This window comes from Leptodactylus fuscus, chromosome 8 (genome assembly GCF_031893055.1).
Source record: "Leptodactylus fuscus isolate aLepFus1 chromosome 8, aLepFus1.hap2, whole genome shotgun sequence".
In the NCBI taxonomy this organism is placed as follows: Eukaryota; Metazoa; Chordata; class Amphibia; order Anura; family Leptodactylidae; genus Leptodactylus; species Leptodactylus fuscus.
In genome coordinates this window covers 72,530,268-72,544,146 of record NC_134272.1, presented here as the reverse complement: position 1 = coordinate 72,544,146, position 13,879 = coordinate 72,530,268, and the positions used below count along the sequence as shown (strand labels likewise).

At 43.6% G+C, this 13,879-nt stretch overlaps 1 protein-coding gene across 1 annotated transcript; it reads right to left on the bottom strand.

Moving 5' to 3' along the window:
- Nucleotides 1–1,152: 1,152 nt before the first annotated feature.
- On the bottom strand, nt 1,153–13,384 carry LOC142217305 (FAST kinase domain-containing protein 1, mitochondrial-like). The gene is made up of 15 exons (XM_075285501.1): nt 13,241–13,384; nt 11,175–11,650; nt 11,024–11,092; nt 9,874–9,999; nt 8,837–9,235; nt 7,812–7,922; nt 7,178–7,309; nt 6,447–6,936; nt 5,261–5,375; nt 4,455–4,583; nt 3,933–4,064; nt 3,348–3,461; nt 2,541–2,682; nt 2,239–2,353; nt 1,153–1,245 (listed from the first exon to the last, which is right to left on the bottom strand). The coding sequence occupies exons 2-15, from the start codon at nt 11,507–11,509 to the stop codon at nt 1,153–1,155; spliced, it is 2,502 nt and encodes an 833-aa protein (XP_075141602.1). The 5' UTR covers nt 11,510–11,650; nt 13,241–13,384.
- Between the last annotated feature and the right edge of the window lie 495 nt (nt 13,385–13,879).

The following is a 13,879-nucleotide window of genomic DNA, read 5'->3' as shown; positions in this document are numbered from 1 at the left end:
AACCCTTTGTTCACATCTGCGTTTGGTAATCCGTTCGGGGAGTCCACATGGGGAACCCGGGAACGAAATACCAAAACGCATTTGCAAGTGCTGTGCAGCGAAAGCACACGGACCCCACAGACTATTTGGTAATCCCACACGAATCATGTGGACAGGAAAGTAGATTGTGAACTACTTTTTTGTCTATGTGTTTTGTGCAGAGATCTGGCGGCAAGCACACAGACCCCATTATAGTCTATGGGGATCCGTGTGCTTTTACTGCATAGCGATTGCATTTAGTATTCCGTTCTGGAAGGGGGGGGGGTCCTCATGCAGACTCCACCAAACGGAAATACAACACTAGGCTGCATAAATGCGAGAGGTTGGCTTGTCGTTGCAACTGCAGAATGTAGGATAAGATGTGCTGTGAAGGGCCAATAGGACCCCCTATAGCTACACCACTGCTTCAGAGTGGACCAGACTGCAGTCACATGGCATTGTCATTGGTGGTGGTTATAACACATGGCAATGTCAGTTTATATATAGCAAAGAGAGTGGAAATCAAGATTGGTGGGACAGCATCCAAAATGTGGGACTGTCCTGCTGGATTTGGTACAGCTGAGAAAAGCCGCTCACTGCTATAGGGCCTCTGTTTGCCCTATAGAGATGCATTATAGTCTTTGGAGACACTATAGGGGGCAACTAAGGAGGCATTATACTTTAGGGGGTACTAAGAGGGTATAGCACTGTGTGGAGCAGACTTTTGTGCGGCTGGGGCCTTATTTGATGTAAACGCAGCGGCTTGCCTGCGGCAAAAAACACAACATTTACAGTCACTGGAAAGCAAATCCCTTCCACACATTGGAGAAAAATACACACATCTGAAATGCTGTGATTTCCAAAACCGTTGCAGCATGTTAATTATACCTATGGAAGTTGGCATTTTACTGGACAGGATGCATAATGCTGCACTATTTGTCCAGATTATATCACATATAAAGAGGGTCTGCAGCCTAGACATTTGATGACATTGTGCTGCTCTTAGGTTTATTTTTCTTTGTACTTTCACCAAAAATCTTGACGTTGGATAATAGAAATTCATTAGGTATTAGGTGTCCAACACAAGACACAGATTAAATATATAAAAAATAGAGTTTATTTACAGAAAAGATTTTACAGCTCATGAGCAAAGATCTTCTTCCTGAGGTAGTTGATCCAGGTGTCCTTTTCTCCTAGTTCCATTGAATTCCATTCAAAACTGGGGATCTGCAGAACAGAAAATACAAGTCACTAAGGGAGCGGCGCATAACCTACAGTATATACTGCCTCTGATACGGATTATGAGGTAGGCAGTGGAAACAGTCAGGATTCAAGATCCAGAAGCTACAGACCCCTAACCAGCAGAGTAGGGAGCGTCCATTAACTTACAGTGATCAGTGTCGGCATCTAAAGGCGACAACACACCTTTACATGTGGTCGGCTGAGTGTGCAGGTGTTGTGAATGGAGAGAAGGACTAAGCTACTGCAAGGCATACACAGGGGAGGGGGAATTCATAAAGAATGGCTTCCACCCAAATACGTTATGGGCTGATATGTCTAGACTAGAGATGAGCAAGTAGTACTCGATCAAGTGGGTATTCGATCGAATATTACAGTATTCGAAATACTCGTACTCGATCGAGTACCACTCGCTATTCGAATGGAAAAATTTGATGCAGAACTAGCATTGATTGGCCGAATGCTATACAGTCGGCCAATCAACACTGGTTCTTCTCCTACCTTTAGAAGTCTTCTCCGTGCAGCGTCCCCGCGGCGTCTTCCGGCTCTGAATTCACTCTGCCAGGCATCGGGCCTGGGCAGAGCCGACTGCGCATGCCCGCGTTACAAGAAAATGGCCGCTTTGACTGTAAGCGGCCATTTTCTTGTAGTGTGGGCATGCGCAGTCGCCTCTGCCCAGGCCCGATGCCTGGCAGAGTGAATTCAGAGCCGGAAGTCGCCGCACGGAGAAGACTTCTCGGAGAATCCAGCCCGACCCTCACTCGTGGACTTGGTAAGTTCAATTTGATCGAATGTTGCCTACCCCTGAAACGAGCATTTTTCCCCCATAGAGTGTAATAGGATTCGATATTCAATTCGAGTAGTCGAATATTGAGGGGCTACTCAAAACGAATATCGAATAGCGAACATTTTACTGTTCGCTCATCTCTAGTCTAGACGCCTCAATCACAATGAAAGTGACAACTGTGAACAGTAACAAACCTGAACCACGTAGTACCCCAGGATCTCCAAGTGTCTCTTCTTCATGGCATTTAAGCCTTTGATCTTGGAAGAATTTCTGCAAAATGCCACTGGATTAAGAAACTCAATGGCGACTCTAAGGATAAAGAAAATAGAAATATGGCTGATAACAATAAAATAAAACATTGTACATATTCTGGTTTCTGCTGTACTGAAATAAATGGGAGTGATGGAAACCTAAAGCCGAGAAATAAAGCAGCGCTACGATCCAGCGCCCCGCGTCTACACACACACACACACACAGACGTTACATAGTCACTAACCTCTGAGCTCCTTGTGGTAAACACTTGTTATCCCATAACTGATTCTCCAGGCCCCACTGCACTTCTGCCACATTGGACGAAAGCTTGTTCTCCTCCATATATGCAATAGGCTTTTTATTTTGATTCAGTATGCACTCAAAGTCTATAGGAACAAAGCATCACAATATGGTAGAATTAGGTTTCATTTGTTGTCAGTTTTGTATACACATAGCCAGAGCAGCATAATTGACTGTTTTAGCTGTAGCCCCTCGTTCACATCTGCATTTGGTAATCTGTTCGGTGAGTCCGCATGAGGACTCCCCGAACGCAATTGCAAGCGCTGTGCAGTGAAAGCACACGGACCCCATAGACTATAATGGGGTCCGTGTGCTTGCCACGCGCTGCCCACCCGAATGATGCGGACAGGAAAGTAGATTGTGAACTACTTTCCTGTCCGCATGTTCTTTGTGGAGATCTCACGGCAAGCACATGTACCCCATTATAGTCTATGGGGTCCGTATGCTTTTACTGCACATCACTTGCAATTGCGTTTGGTATTCTGTTCGGGGTGGGGGTCTGATAGGAATATATATTACACTATAAATGCCAATAAATAAAGACTATTTAATGCCAATATGTAGTGCAATGTGCCCTGCCAAAAATAAGCCCTTATACATCTGCCAATGAAACTGTTAAAAACCATCGTCATGTTCTTAAGGGGATAAGCCTATGAATTTATAAAAGTTCCTTTAAGGGTAACGTGTAGGTGTTCCAATATTTTTGCCCATACAGTGTACATGTAAAATATATCAAATGTCACAATCTTACCTACTGTATAGTAATATGGAGTGGTTACGAACATCTTGGCATAATTAATTCCTCCAAGGAGATCTCCCAGGAATAGATGAATTTGCGGATAGATGGATCTTTTGGTGTTAGAATCTGAGCCAAAGGTCAAAAAAAGAATTCTGAATAATGTCATGTAGAAGGTTCAGTATAAGAATTCTTCTGCAGCCTATGGGGTGTTTAAAGCGTAACTCCACTGGTGTCACATGCACATACCTGTAAGATCAGCTGTCACATGCACATAGGTAAGATCAGCTGTCACATGCACATATGTAGGATCAGCTGTCACATGCACATATGTAAGATCAGCTGTCACATGCACATATGTAAGATCAGCTGTCACATGCACATATGTAAGATCAGCTGTCACATGCACATATGTAAGATCACCTGTCACATGCACATATGTAAGATCAGCTGTCTCATGCACATCATGTCATGTGGCACATCATCACTACAGGTGACTAGTCACAGACCACGGTGGCCCCATATGTCACCAAGTCATCCAACACTTTTATGACTTCTTATCATTCGACATCAAGGTAAAATAAGGAAACCAGCCCGCACCTTTTTGCTTCATCTGCCGACAGTATTCTTCATGAAACCATGGGACTTGGTATTCCGGACACTCGAGACAGACCGCTCGATTTAGCTGCATCAGACGAATTCGTATCTTGGCACTTCTGTCAGGCGGAAAGGCTATAAACAATACAAATAGTGAATACGGACAAATACTAAATACACTGAAAATATAGGGTTATAGGGTGGAATTTGATGCTGATTTTGCAACAGATTCTGCCTTAAAAGCAGCTCTAAATTCCAACCTGAATTTGCCTCCTTTGGTAGGCAATAGGTGTCAGAAATCTGAGCAGGACATCGAAAAAATAAGTGTCCTGCTCAATCTTGCTGTGGATTCCGCAGCTGATTCAGCTCCAGAGTCTGTGGGTCTGTGACCCATTCATCTGAGGCGGAGGGCCGCCTGGAATTCCTCTTCATTTTCCACCGTCTGAACATACCCTAAAAGGGGAGGGGGGGGGATGGAACTTTTGGATTTGGTGCAGTCAAAACAGAACAACACATCACACTTACTATCAAGCTCAGAATCCAGTTTTCTGAGGAAACCAATGTTAAAAATTGATTTAATTAACTGTTCTGGAAAATATTGTGCAACGGCAAGTGTGAACGCGACCAGAACCATGAGATGGGGAGGGAAGGAATCTGGAAGATAAAACAAAAGACAAGTACATGATTAAAGATTTACCCCGGCTTAGTCTCAAGTAATAGATCATGTGATTATGGACTAACAAGTAATGAAGTTTAGTTAACAACAGGTGTCTTCCTTCCAGCTAATTTGTAGTTCACTCCCTGTTACTAGGGAAGTCCCGTCCCCTCCTATTCTCACTTTTGTTGCAGATTTTGTAGCCTTTTTTTGAGCCAAATCCAACAATGGTTAGAAAAGTAATGGGAAATCTATAGGAAGTTCTTATACTTTTCCCTTCTGCTTAATCTACTCCTCGCTTTGGCTTAAAAAACCGCAACAAAATCTGCAACAAAAAAAGCTGCATTTCCGCAACGTGGGCCCTCAGCCTTAAAGGTATTTCCCATTGATCCCCTATCCAGCAAGAGAGGGGATGAATATCTGATCGCTGGAGGTAGCCATGAGGACAGGGGTCTGCAAATTTCCCTGAATGTCCCATCTGAATGTGCAGAATTTATTCATTTCTATAAGACTGCCGGTTTCACGCTCTGCAGCAATCCTACTAAAGTGTATGGTGGTCCCTGTTCAGTTGATGGCTTCGGGTCCAGGTGATCAGACTAGCAGCGATTAGACTATTATTCCCTATCCCATGGATAGTGCACAGAGTCTATAGAAAGCTACTATACTGAATACTTACTCAGATTAGTGAGGATATGCTGAATGCACATTTTGAAGAGCTCTTCTTCCTGTGGGGGATCGTAGTTCAGATTGACAAACACATATAAAATTCTGTTCAAGTCAGTGGGATGAATCTGGGAAAAAACAAAACAAACAACAAAACAAAACATAAGATTAGACCGGACTGTATGGATGCTGGGATTTGTAGTGTCCTGGAGGTTGCCTACCCATAATCTACGACTTCCACATAAAGATGAATTTACATCAGGTTCTTTTACATATAATTTTCAGATTATTTAATCGAAAATAAATGAAAAAAAAAAAAAAAAGTGGATGCAAATGGAGGACCAAGGGCATAATTATACGGGGTACAGAAGTCCCGATTGCTACCAGATCCTGGCGTTACAAGAAATTGAGATTGGGAAGACACCAATATAATAAATAGCCCAGGAGCAGGGGCCCAGGAGATTCAAATGACACCTCTGGGATGGCCGTCTGGACCCATTTCTGTCTGGTTTTTTTTGTTGGACACCATAGTATGGTACACTATGTTCTTGAGTCTTCAAAAAGGGGGAAAGAAAAAAAAAAAGTATAGAAACAAAACATTAGGTTAGGATTGATGAGGGTCCAACTTTTGGGACCACCACCGATCCTGAGGATGAAGGAGCTGAGACGCCGCCTTAGTACTGCACCGTGACACTAATGGGCACCCAAGGGTGCAGACACCACCAGACCGTGGCCGGCTGCAGTTCCCTGTTGTGCAAAAAAGAAAACGTAATGTGAAGGTAAGGCGTCATCATTACTCTAGTGCTGCAACCCCTTAATATTTAGGATCATGGTGGCATCCGAAAGAACAAACCCCTATCGATTACAAAGTGACAGCATATAGCTAAGGTGCATTAAAAAAAGAAAAAAAATAATACCCCCCCCCCACTGCAGCCATTGGGAAGTAACCTATTGACAAGTCAAATGGTAACGCCCTGCTGTCAATTTTTTGGATTTTCTGGAGGAATAATAGGGAAAAGAAAACACTGATAAAATTCTCTATTTTTTTTTATAGTACTTACTAGGACATGCCTTAAAAGCACAGTCTCACCATAGACATTGATGACATATCTATAAGATATACCGTATATGTCTGATCAATGCGAGTCTGGCCTTGGGGGTCATGTGTATACAACAAACAGAATACATATGGCTTCTACCTTAGTAACATTCTCCATGGTAACTACTGCAATCTTGTCCAGTACTGGCAAACACAGAGTATTACAGTAACTAATAACCAGCGACAAAAATGGAGCGTTCATCCACGTGATCTGGTGAAGAAGGCGCTGACAGGTGTGTAGTATGTCATCTATGAGGATGTTCTGTAGCCACTGCCCATTCATCATGTATGTCAGCTCATTGAGCAGAGTATCAATGTTGTCCATGTGTTTGATCCTCTCCAGTCCGTGCCTGCTGACTTTGTGGAGGAGTTTTTCATACGTTCCAGATTTATTTTGCCTGTACACCTGGACTGGCTGTAACCATCTGATGATGCTGTTCGCAATGCTATTCAAGTCACTGAGGTCACACTGGTGAATGACGGCGTCAATCTTGGCAAGTATGGCGTCATCTACTTTTGTAAGGGTCAGCAGTGACAGGGATCTGGTCATCATAACCACAACTGTCGGGATGTAACACGTCTTCATGTAGCTTTGGAAATGCAAATGTCATACGTTTAGATGCAATCCTTATCCATATATAAAGCATATATATAAAGCACTTATGCAGAAAGTGGTGAGCAAGGCGCAGAACAAATCAGGTGGTGCAACTTTATTGCCCCATTCTCCAAAGCACCACAATTGCAACCATCTGGCACAGATGGGTTAATAAATCCCCCCTTCTGTGTCCCTTTTACCCAAACACCTCGATCATAGAACAAACTCACACTTACGCTGTTAGACGTTTCTGTAGATCGGCAAACAGCTGGTAATTCTGGCAGGGCAGGCACACCAGGGCATCTGTTATTTTACATAAATAGAGTCGCTGATAAAAATCCAGATTTTCCTGAATGGCGGAGCAGATTCTAAGCAGATAGTAATAAGATGGGACAACATCAACACACAAGTCAGCAAGTAGCATATGCCTAAAGCATAATAAAGTTGTGATCACGTCCGGGTCATGTCATCCATCTCTAGCAGTAGCCTGGACGTTGTGCGGGAGCCCCAAAGCACCTGAGAGACCCCACTGACTTATAATGGGACTCTAATAAGGTTTCTGTTTCGACAGCAAGAAGAGCACAGCAGGCTGAACTAGTCTACTTACCAAATGGAAGGAAACGGATTCAATATGTCCACAACCTATGCAGAAAGGGTTCTACATCGACATACATGAGTGGATTACACATGTATATGGCTATGCTGACTCAATGGTGACAATCAATAAGTTCCAGCACATCTTATGGGAGATCCACTGATTCTTATTTACCCCATAGGTATGAATATTGGTGCCTATTCCAGCGTATTATGTGACATTTGTGTCTGCAGGAATTTATATGCCTATGAAAAAAAAAATTCACAAAAACTTACTTTTGTATGAGCACAGGGTTTTTACATTCTGCCTCCGCCATCGTCTCCAGGATATACACTAGACTGATAGGATGGATCTTATCTGCCAGGATTACAAGGTCGTCCTCAAGTCTGGGGAAAAAAAATAATGGTGGACGGACATTTACAAATATATACGTAACACACAACGATTATTCATTTCTTTTGCCTGGTCAGGGGCCATTATGACCACATGAATTCTTCTGTCTCGCTGCTTTCCATGAATTATAATATTGTGCAAGTGGCAATTTACACGGGGTTGTAAGTAAATAAAGCTTAGCGAGTCTGTCACCAGGATTGACCCTGTAAGCCATTACCACCATACTGTTTGTCTAGAATGTGAGTGACCACTCAATGTCATCGATATCAGATCGGTGGGGGCTCAAGACCTACCACCATGACTGATCAGTAGAGATGAGCGAGTACTGTTCGGATCAGCCGATCCGAACAGCACGCTCGCATTGAAAAGAATGGACATAGCCGGCACGCGGGGGGTTAAGCGGCCGGCCGACGTCAAAGCGGAAGTACCAGGTGCATCCATTCATTTCTATGGAGCGTGCTGTTTGGATCGGCTGATCCGAACAGTATTCGCTCATCTCTACTGATCAGCTGTTTCAAGAGGCGGTGGTGCTCTCCATTGAATTCCAAGCACTACGATGTACGTTGTATAGTGGCCGTGCTTGGTATTACAGCTCAATCCGTTCACCTGCAAACAGGCCAGGTAAGGCTACGTTCACATCTGTGCCGGACTGTGTGTCTGAAATTGGTGGATATAAAGTCCAGCATGGAGGCCCTTTCCTCTGCTGGTTTCAGTTTTAAAACAATGGCCACCCAACGGACCCCATTATACTCAGTAGGGTCTGTTGGGTTCAGTGTGTAGCTGCTATTACAGTAGTCTACCTATCCATTGTTCTAGTCATCCGATGGACCACAACAACGGAAAGGAGATGCTGGTGTGAACCTTGGGTAAGGCATCAATATTAAAACCCCTTTAAGAAAGCACTTACTTATTTCTAGTCTCTTGGGATGCCATTGGAAACAAGGCGCAAAATATTTTTCCAAAGTGTTCGGCGTTATTCCACAGGTTTGATAATTCGAGCAGGGCCGACTTTGCCATCACGAGAAATTCAAACTGCTTGAAGGCCATCTGTCGGTACAGACCGGCCACGATGCACATTGTGTCCGTGCTCATTTTGTCAATGTTCTGTACAAATATCTGGTTGCATTTATCCAACAGGGGCTGGTAGTCGTACTTCATTAAGAAGAGAAACTGGACGACCCTGCGCACGCTGTGCGAATCTATATGACTGCTGTTCTCCAATAAAGATTCGGCCTTTCGGATTAGTCGCTGCTGCAAATTTGTCGAGGTGACCGGGAATGTCTTGACCATAAGACTGGACAAGATTCTGGTAAAGGATTCAAAAATCAGAAATTTTGGAAATGTTATCAGTTTTATGATCTCTAGAGAACAACATACTCTACAATTGCTTACAAAACATACGGCATCAAACAGGGGGTTCTTAAAGCTTAAGGGGATCTTCTAGCGCATATATAACCTACATATTGCATTGCATTGCATTAATGTAATGACTTAATTGGTATTTTTTTTACCCCCTGTGCCCTGTAGCCCCTCAATTATGACAAGACATACCCTCCTCCTTGTGGGTCATGCGCTTGGAGTGAAATCTACGCTAGCTCATAACCGGTGTAGAGCACCAACAACATTTGCAACTGTTAATAATAAATCTTGTGGGGCCGATGGCCGTGCCCCCCTCTATGAGAAAGTGTCAAATTTAACCCAAAAGCACCAGTTATGACGATTTATGTTGGAATTGGAGAATGAAAAAAAAATTGCAAATCTGAAGTGTGCGACTTTATGTAAGAAAACTGGTATAAAATAGTAAACCTGCCCCAATGTGTAAAAATGGCCATGTGATGACGGTAGACTGGTATAACTTCTCTTCACTGTTGTCTTACGGTCTGTTCCATGAGAGTCTGATTTCTAGAACCCCCCCTGGATCACAATAAAGATGATGATACCTACCTGATATTTTGTATATTGTCCAGATTTCTGCTCATAACATTGGTTACTTTCCCCATCAGAGGACTGGTGTCTAGACCAACTTTTTCCAAACAAACTGAGAATTTTGATAACGTTTCTGAGTCAAAACTAAATGATAGAAAACAAAAAATGAATAGTTATCCTTAAACATAATATTACACACATATATTCTTTCAGTCATTTAAAGGGAGCCTATCACTAAAACGGAATTTTTTTCTGACTACCACGTAGGAATAGCCTTAAGAAAGGCTATTTGTCTCCTACCTTTAGATGTCTCCTCCGTGCCGCCGTTCGGGATATAATCCGGTTTTCGTCGGTATGTAAATGAGTTCTCTCACAGCACTGGGTCGGGCACCAGCACTCAAACAGCACTGGGGGCGTCCCAAATGCTGCAGGAGAACTCTCTTCTTCAGGAACGGGTCTTCATCGCATTTTCTTTGGCGGTGGCTTCAAACTTCTAGTCCTTGGGCAGCCAACTGCGCATGCCTGCCAGCCACAAAAAATTGGCTGCTTACAATACTGTATAAGCGGCCATTTTCTTGTGGACGCGGGCATGCCCAGTCGGCTTTGCCCTCGGCCTAGAAGTTTGAAGCCAACCCCCGGAAGAAAACGCAATGAAGACCCGTTCCTGAAGAAGATGGAGGCAGTGCTGGAGAGTTCTCTCACAGCATTGAGGAAGCCCCTAGTGCTGTTTGAGTGCTGGGGCCCGCCCCCAGTGCTGCGAGAGAACTCATTTACATACCAACGAAAACCGGATTATATACCGAATTCCTACGTAGTAGTCAGAAAAAAATAAGTTTTGATGATAGAATCCCTTTAATAATAATAAGTGATTATATCATTTCACGATCAGGCTGCTGTGAATACTCCTTGGAGAGTTGAGAAATACATAAGTGTATCTATTATTTTTCTCACAATGACATATCAGAAGTTTTTATCAGCGAGACCCTCATCTTTGCAATGTTAAATGAGTAGAGTATGGGGTCAAAAAGTTGAGCCTGTAAACTCTGATCTTGGAGGAAAGCTGATCAAAAATAAAGGTGTAAAGCACCCTGACCTCCACCCATATTGGCTACTGAAATCATCCTCTTGGCTGCAAAGGGCTATCAGATTCAACCAGAGCAAAACTTACTTTTCCAGTCTTTTCCAGCCTTCCACGAGCAGCTGCTGCACCAAGGAATCATGCGGCTCCACATTGAACCTTAAAACAGAAGACAATAGTAACTGAAGCATCACATAACAGCAGAGCAACAGAGCAAGTAATACGGACCCTTACATTGTACCTGATTATAGAATACAATGTATCCACCAAGCTATTGTCATTCATAAAGTCAATTTTATTTTCTGCCAGGATCCGAAGAGCAGTGAATTCCGGGTGAGTTCGGACGGCTTCAAGATTTAAGCTTGTGCTCGGCCTCTCCTTCTGAAGCTCCCACAATGTGTTTATTGCGCACCCCACATGTTGCACTGTAAGCTTGGACTTATGGATTCCAACGAGCTGAAAGATCTGGAATTGGTTTGTGCAGGTCATCAGCTGGTCCAGGAGTGGATCCGAACTTATACTGCGCCTCTGGAACAGGCGCAGAGAAAGAGGCAATGCCCTCCTCCAGCAAAACATCTCTGGACTATAGGAAAGTGTTCGATAACTTTAGAAAGAGAATATTTTAGGTCTTTTTCTGCACCATTTTCTTGGAAAGTCAATATTCCTTTTTTTGGATAAGATCATGTTATATTGAGACAAAACATTTTTTTTAGCCATCTGAAAAAAGAAAAATAAAACCGTAAAAAAAACCAGTCTTGAGAACTTCTAGATACGTACTGGCAAATATTCATTTGTACAACATGCCCAGATGATAGATATTGATGACCAATATTTAGAGTAGGTCATCAATATTAGATCAATTAGGGTCTAACACCCCCCACCAATCAGCAGTCTGCAGCAACTAAGGCCCAGTTCAGATCTGTATTCGGGTTATTCCCTTCCCCTGTCCGCAAGTGCAAGCAGCACTTTTCTCTTCATATTTTTCGTGCGGAAACAACAAGGACCCCATGATGTCTATGGGGTCCATGGGTTTCTTTAGGTAACTGCGTTTTTATGTGGATAGGTTTTCATTCAGTGGATCCCCAACCAGAAACTTGAACGCAAATGCCAAAAGTGTAGTTCCGTGGCAGATTACTGCTGCTCAGCATCCATTTGAGAGGAATCAGTCTATGAAACCCAGTCTATCAACTCAGTCCTGGACATAGATTGATTCAGGTGATGCAAACATAACAGTGTTTTGTATATCCCCGCCCTCTTACCCCACCCCCGACTTCCAAACAGGGTACTGCGCGGTTGCTTGCATATTCTTTGTACACTATTGCATTCTTTTTGTATTCTGCAAAACTCAAATAAAAACATTTGAATTAAAAAAAAAACATATGTGTTTTTCCCTTGTGAATCAGTTCATGCATCTCCAAGATATCGCTGTTTTCGCAATTATGCAAATGAGCTCTCCTATGGAGACATCAACTCATATGTGAACTTAGCCTTAAAGGGGGTGTCCACTTGCAGACCAATGTTATTGTTTGTATAATAAAAAGTTGTACAGTATACTTTCTGTATTAATTCCTCACAGTTTTCTCGATCTCTGCTTGTTGTCATTCATTCTGCTTACATCCAGTAGATAAAAATCAGACCGTGGTCATGTGATGGGCAGTCCATGTCATGTGATGGGCACACAGCTCGTTACCAGGCAGATGTCTAATTACTGTGCTATGACTATAACAAGCCGTGCACCTGTGTGTGCATCACATGACCATGGACTGTACAGTATATCACATGACCATGGACTGTACAGTATATCACATGACCATGGACTATACAGTATATCACATGACCATGGACTGTACAGTATATCACATGACCATGGACTATACAGTATATCACATGACCATGGACTGTACAGTATATCACATAACCATGGACTGATTTTGTTTATCCACTGGAATGAATGACACCAATCAGAGATCTATCACACTGTGCGGAATTGATACAGAAAATATATTGGAAAATTGTTCAACTTTTTATTATCCAATCAATAACATTGGTGTTGCTCAATACTGGCCTGAAAGAGACAGACCCTTTAATAAGTGGAGAAAACAGATGTACTAATAAGATGTTACTAAGTTTCTTCTATTCCCCTGCATTATTCACTTATGACAAGCTGTTTATAACTGGAGCTTTGCCCAAGGAGCAAGGAGGACAGAGACTTGTCTGGAAGGCACTATCCCTCTAAAACAAGGGCACTTGGGAAGTAGCAGAACAGAGATGAAACCCCCAAGTAACCAGAACTGTGCACAGCCTTACATTCACCATGATCTTGCTATTGTCCACATCATCTTTCTTCTGGACACAGAGGACAAGTCCTCCTCCTGTATGAGCCTCAAAGACATGTGCAAGTCTCAATTCCCAGGCACACACTTCCTGTCGCACATGTGACGTCATCCTGCAAGTCCCGCATCGCCTCCACAGGTCTTCCCCTCTACTAGACGCCGAGAGGACCTGCTTACGTCACAAGGTCACATGACCGGATAGGCGTGTCTTTAATTGCAAGCAGGACATACCACTGTGTAGTGGAGCAACATGGAGACCTGCGAGGTGCAGGGTGTAGTGAGGGGGAAGATACAGCAGGTGGCCTGCAGGGAGTAGTGTACAGGGAGAGAGAGGGAAGATTTGGGGGTGAGGTGTGGGCGCAGGGTGTAGTTTGGGGAAAGAGATTTGGGGTGCATGGTGAGCTGTGGGGGAGAGATGTGGGGTGCATGGTGTACTGTGGGGGAGAGATGTGGGGTGCAGGGTGTACTATGGGGGAGAGATGTGGGGTGCATGGTGTACTGTGGGGGAGAGATGCGGGGTGCATGGCGAACTGTGGGGGAGAGATGTGGGGTGCAGGGTGTACTGTGGGGGAGAGATGTGGGGTGCATGGTGTACTGTGGGGGAGAGATGCGG

Excerpts from the sequence above, each read along its gene's own strand:
- LOC142217305 (XM_075285501.1), bottom strand. The coding sequence starts at position 11,509 with ATGTTTTGCTGGAGGAGGGCATTGCCTCTTTCTCTGCGCCTGTTCCAG. Across the intron at positions 11,093-11,174 it reads ACATTGTATTCTATAATCAG|GTTCAATGTGGAGCCGCATG; the intron begins GTACAATGTAAG and ends TTCTGTTTTAAG. Across the intron at positions 6,937-7,177 it reads CTACAGAAACGTCTAACAGC|CTACATGAAGACGTGTTACA; the intron begins GTAAGTGTGAGT and ends GCATTTCCAAAG.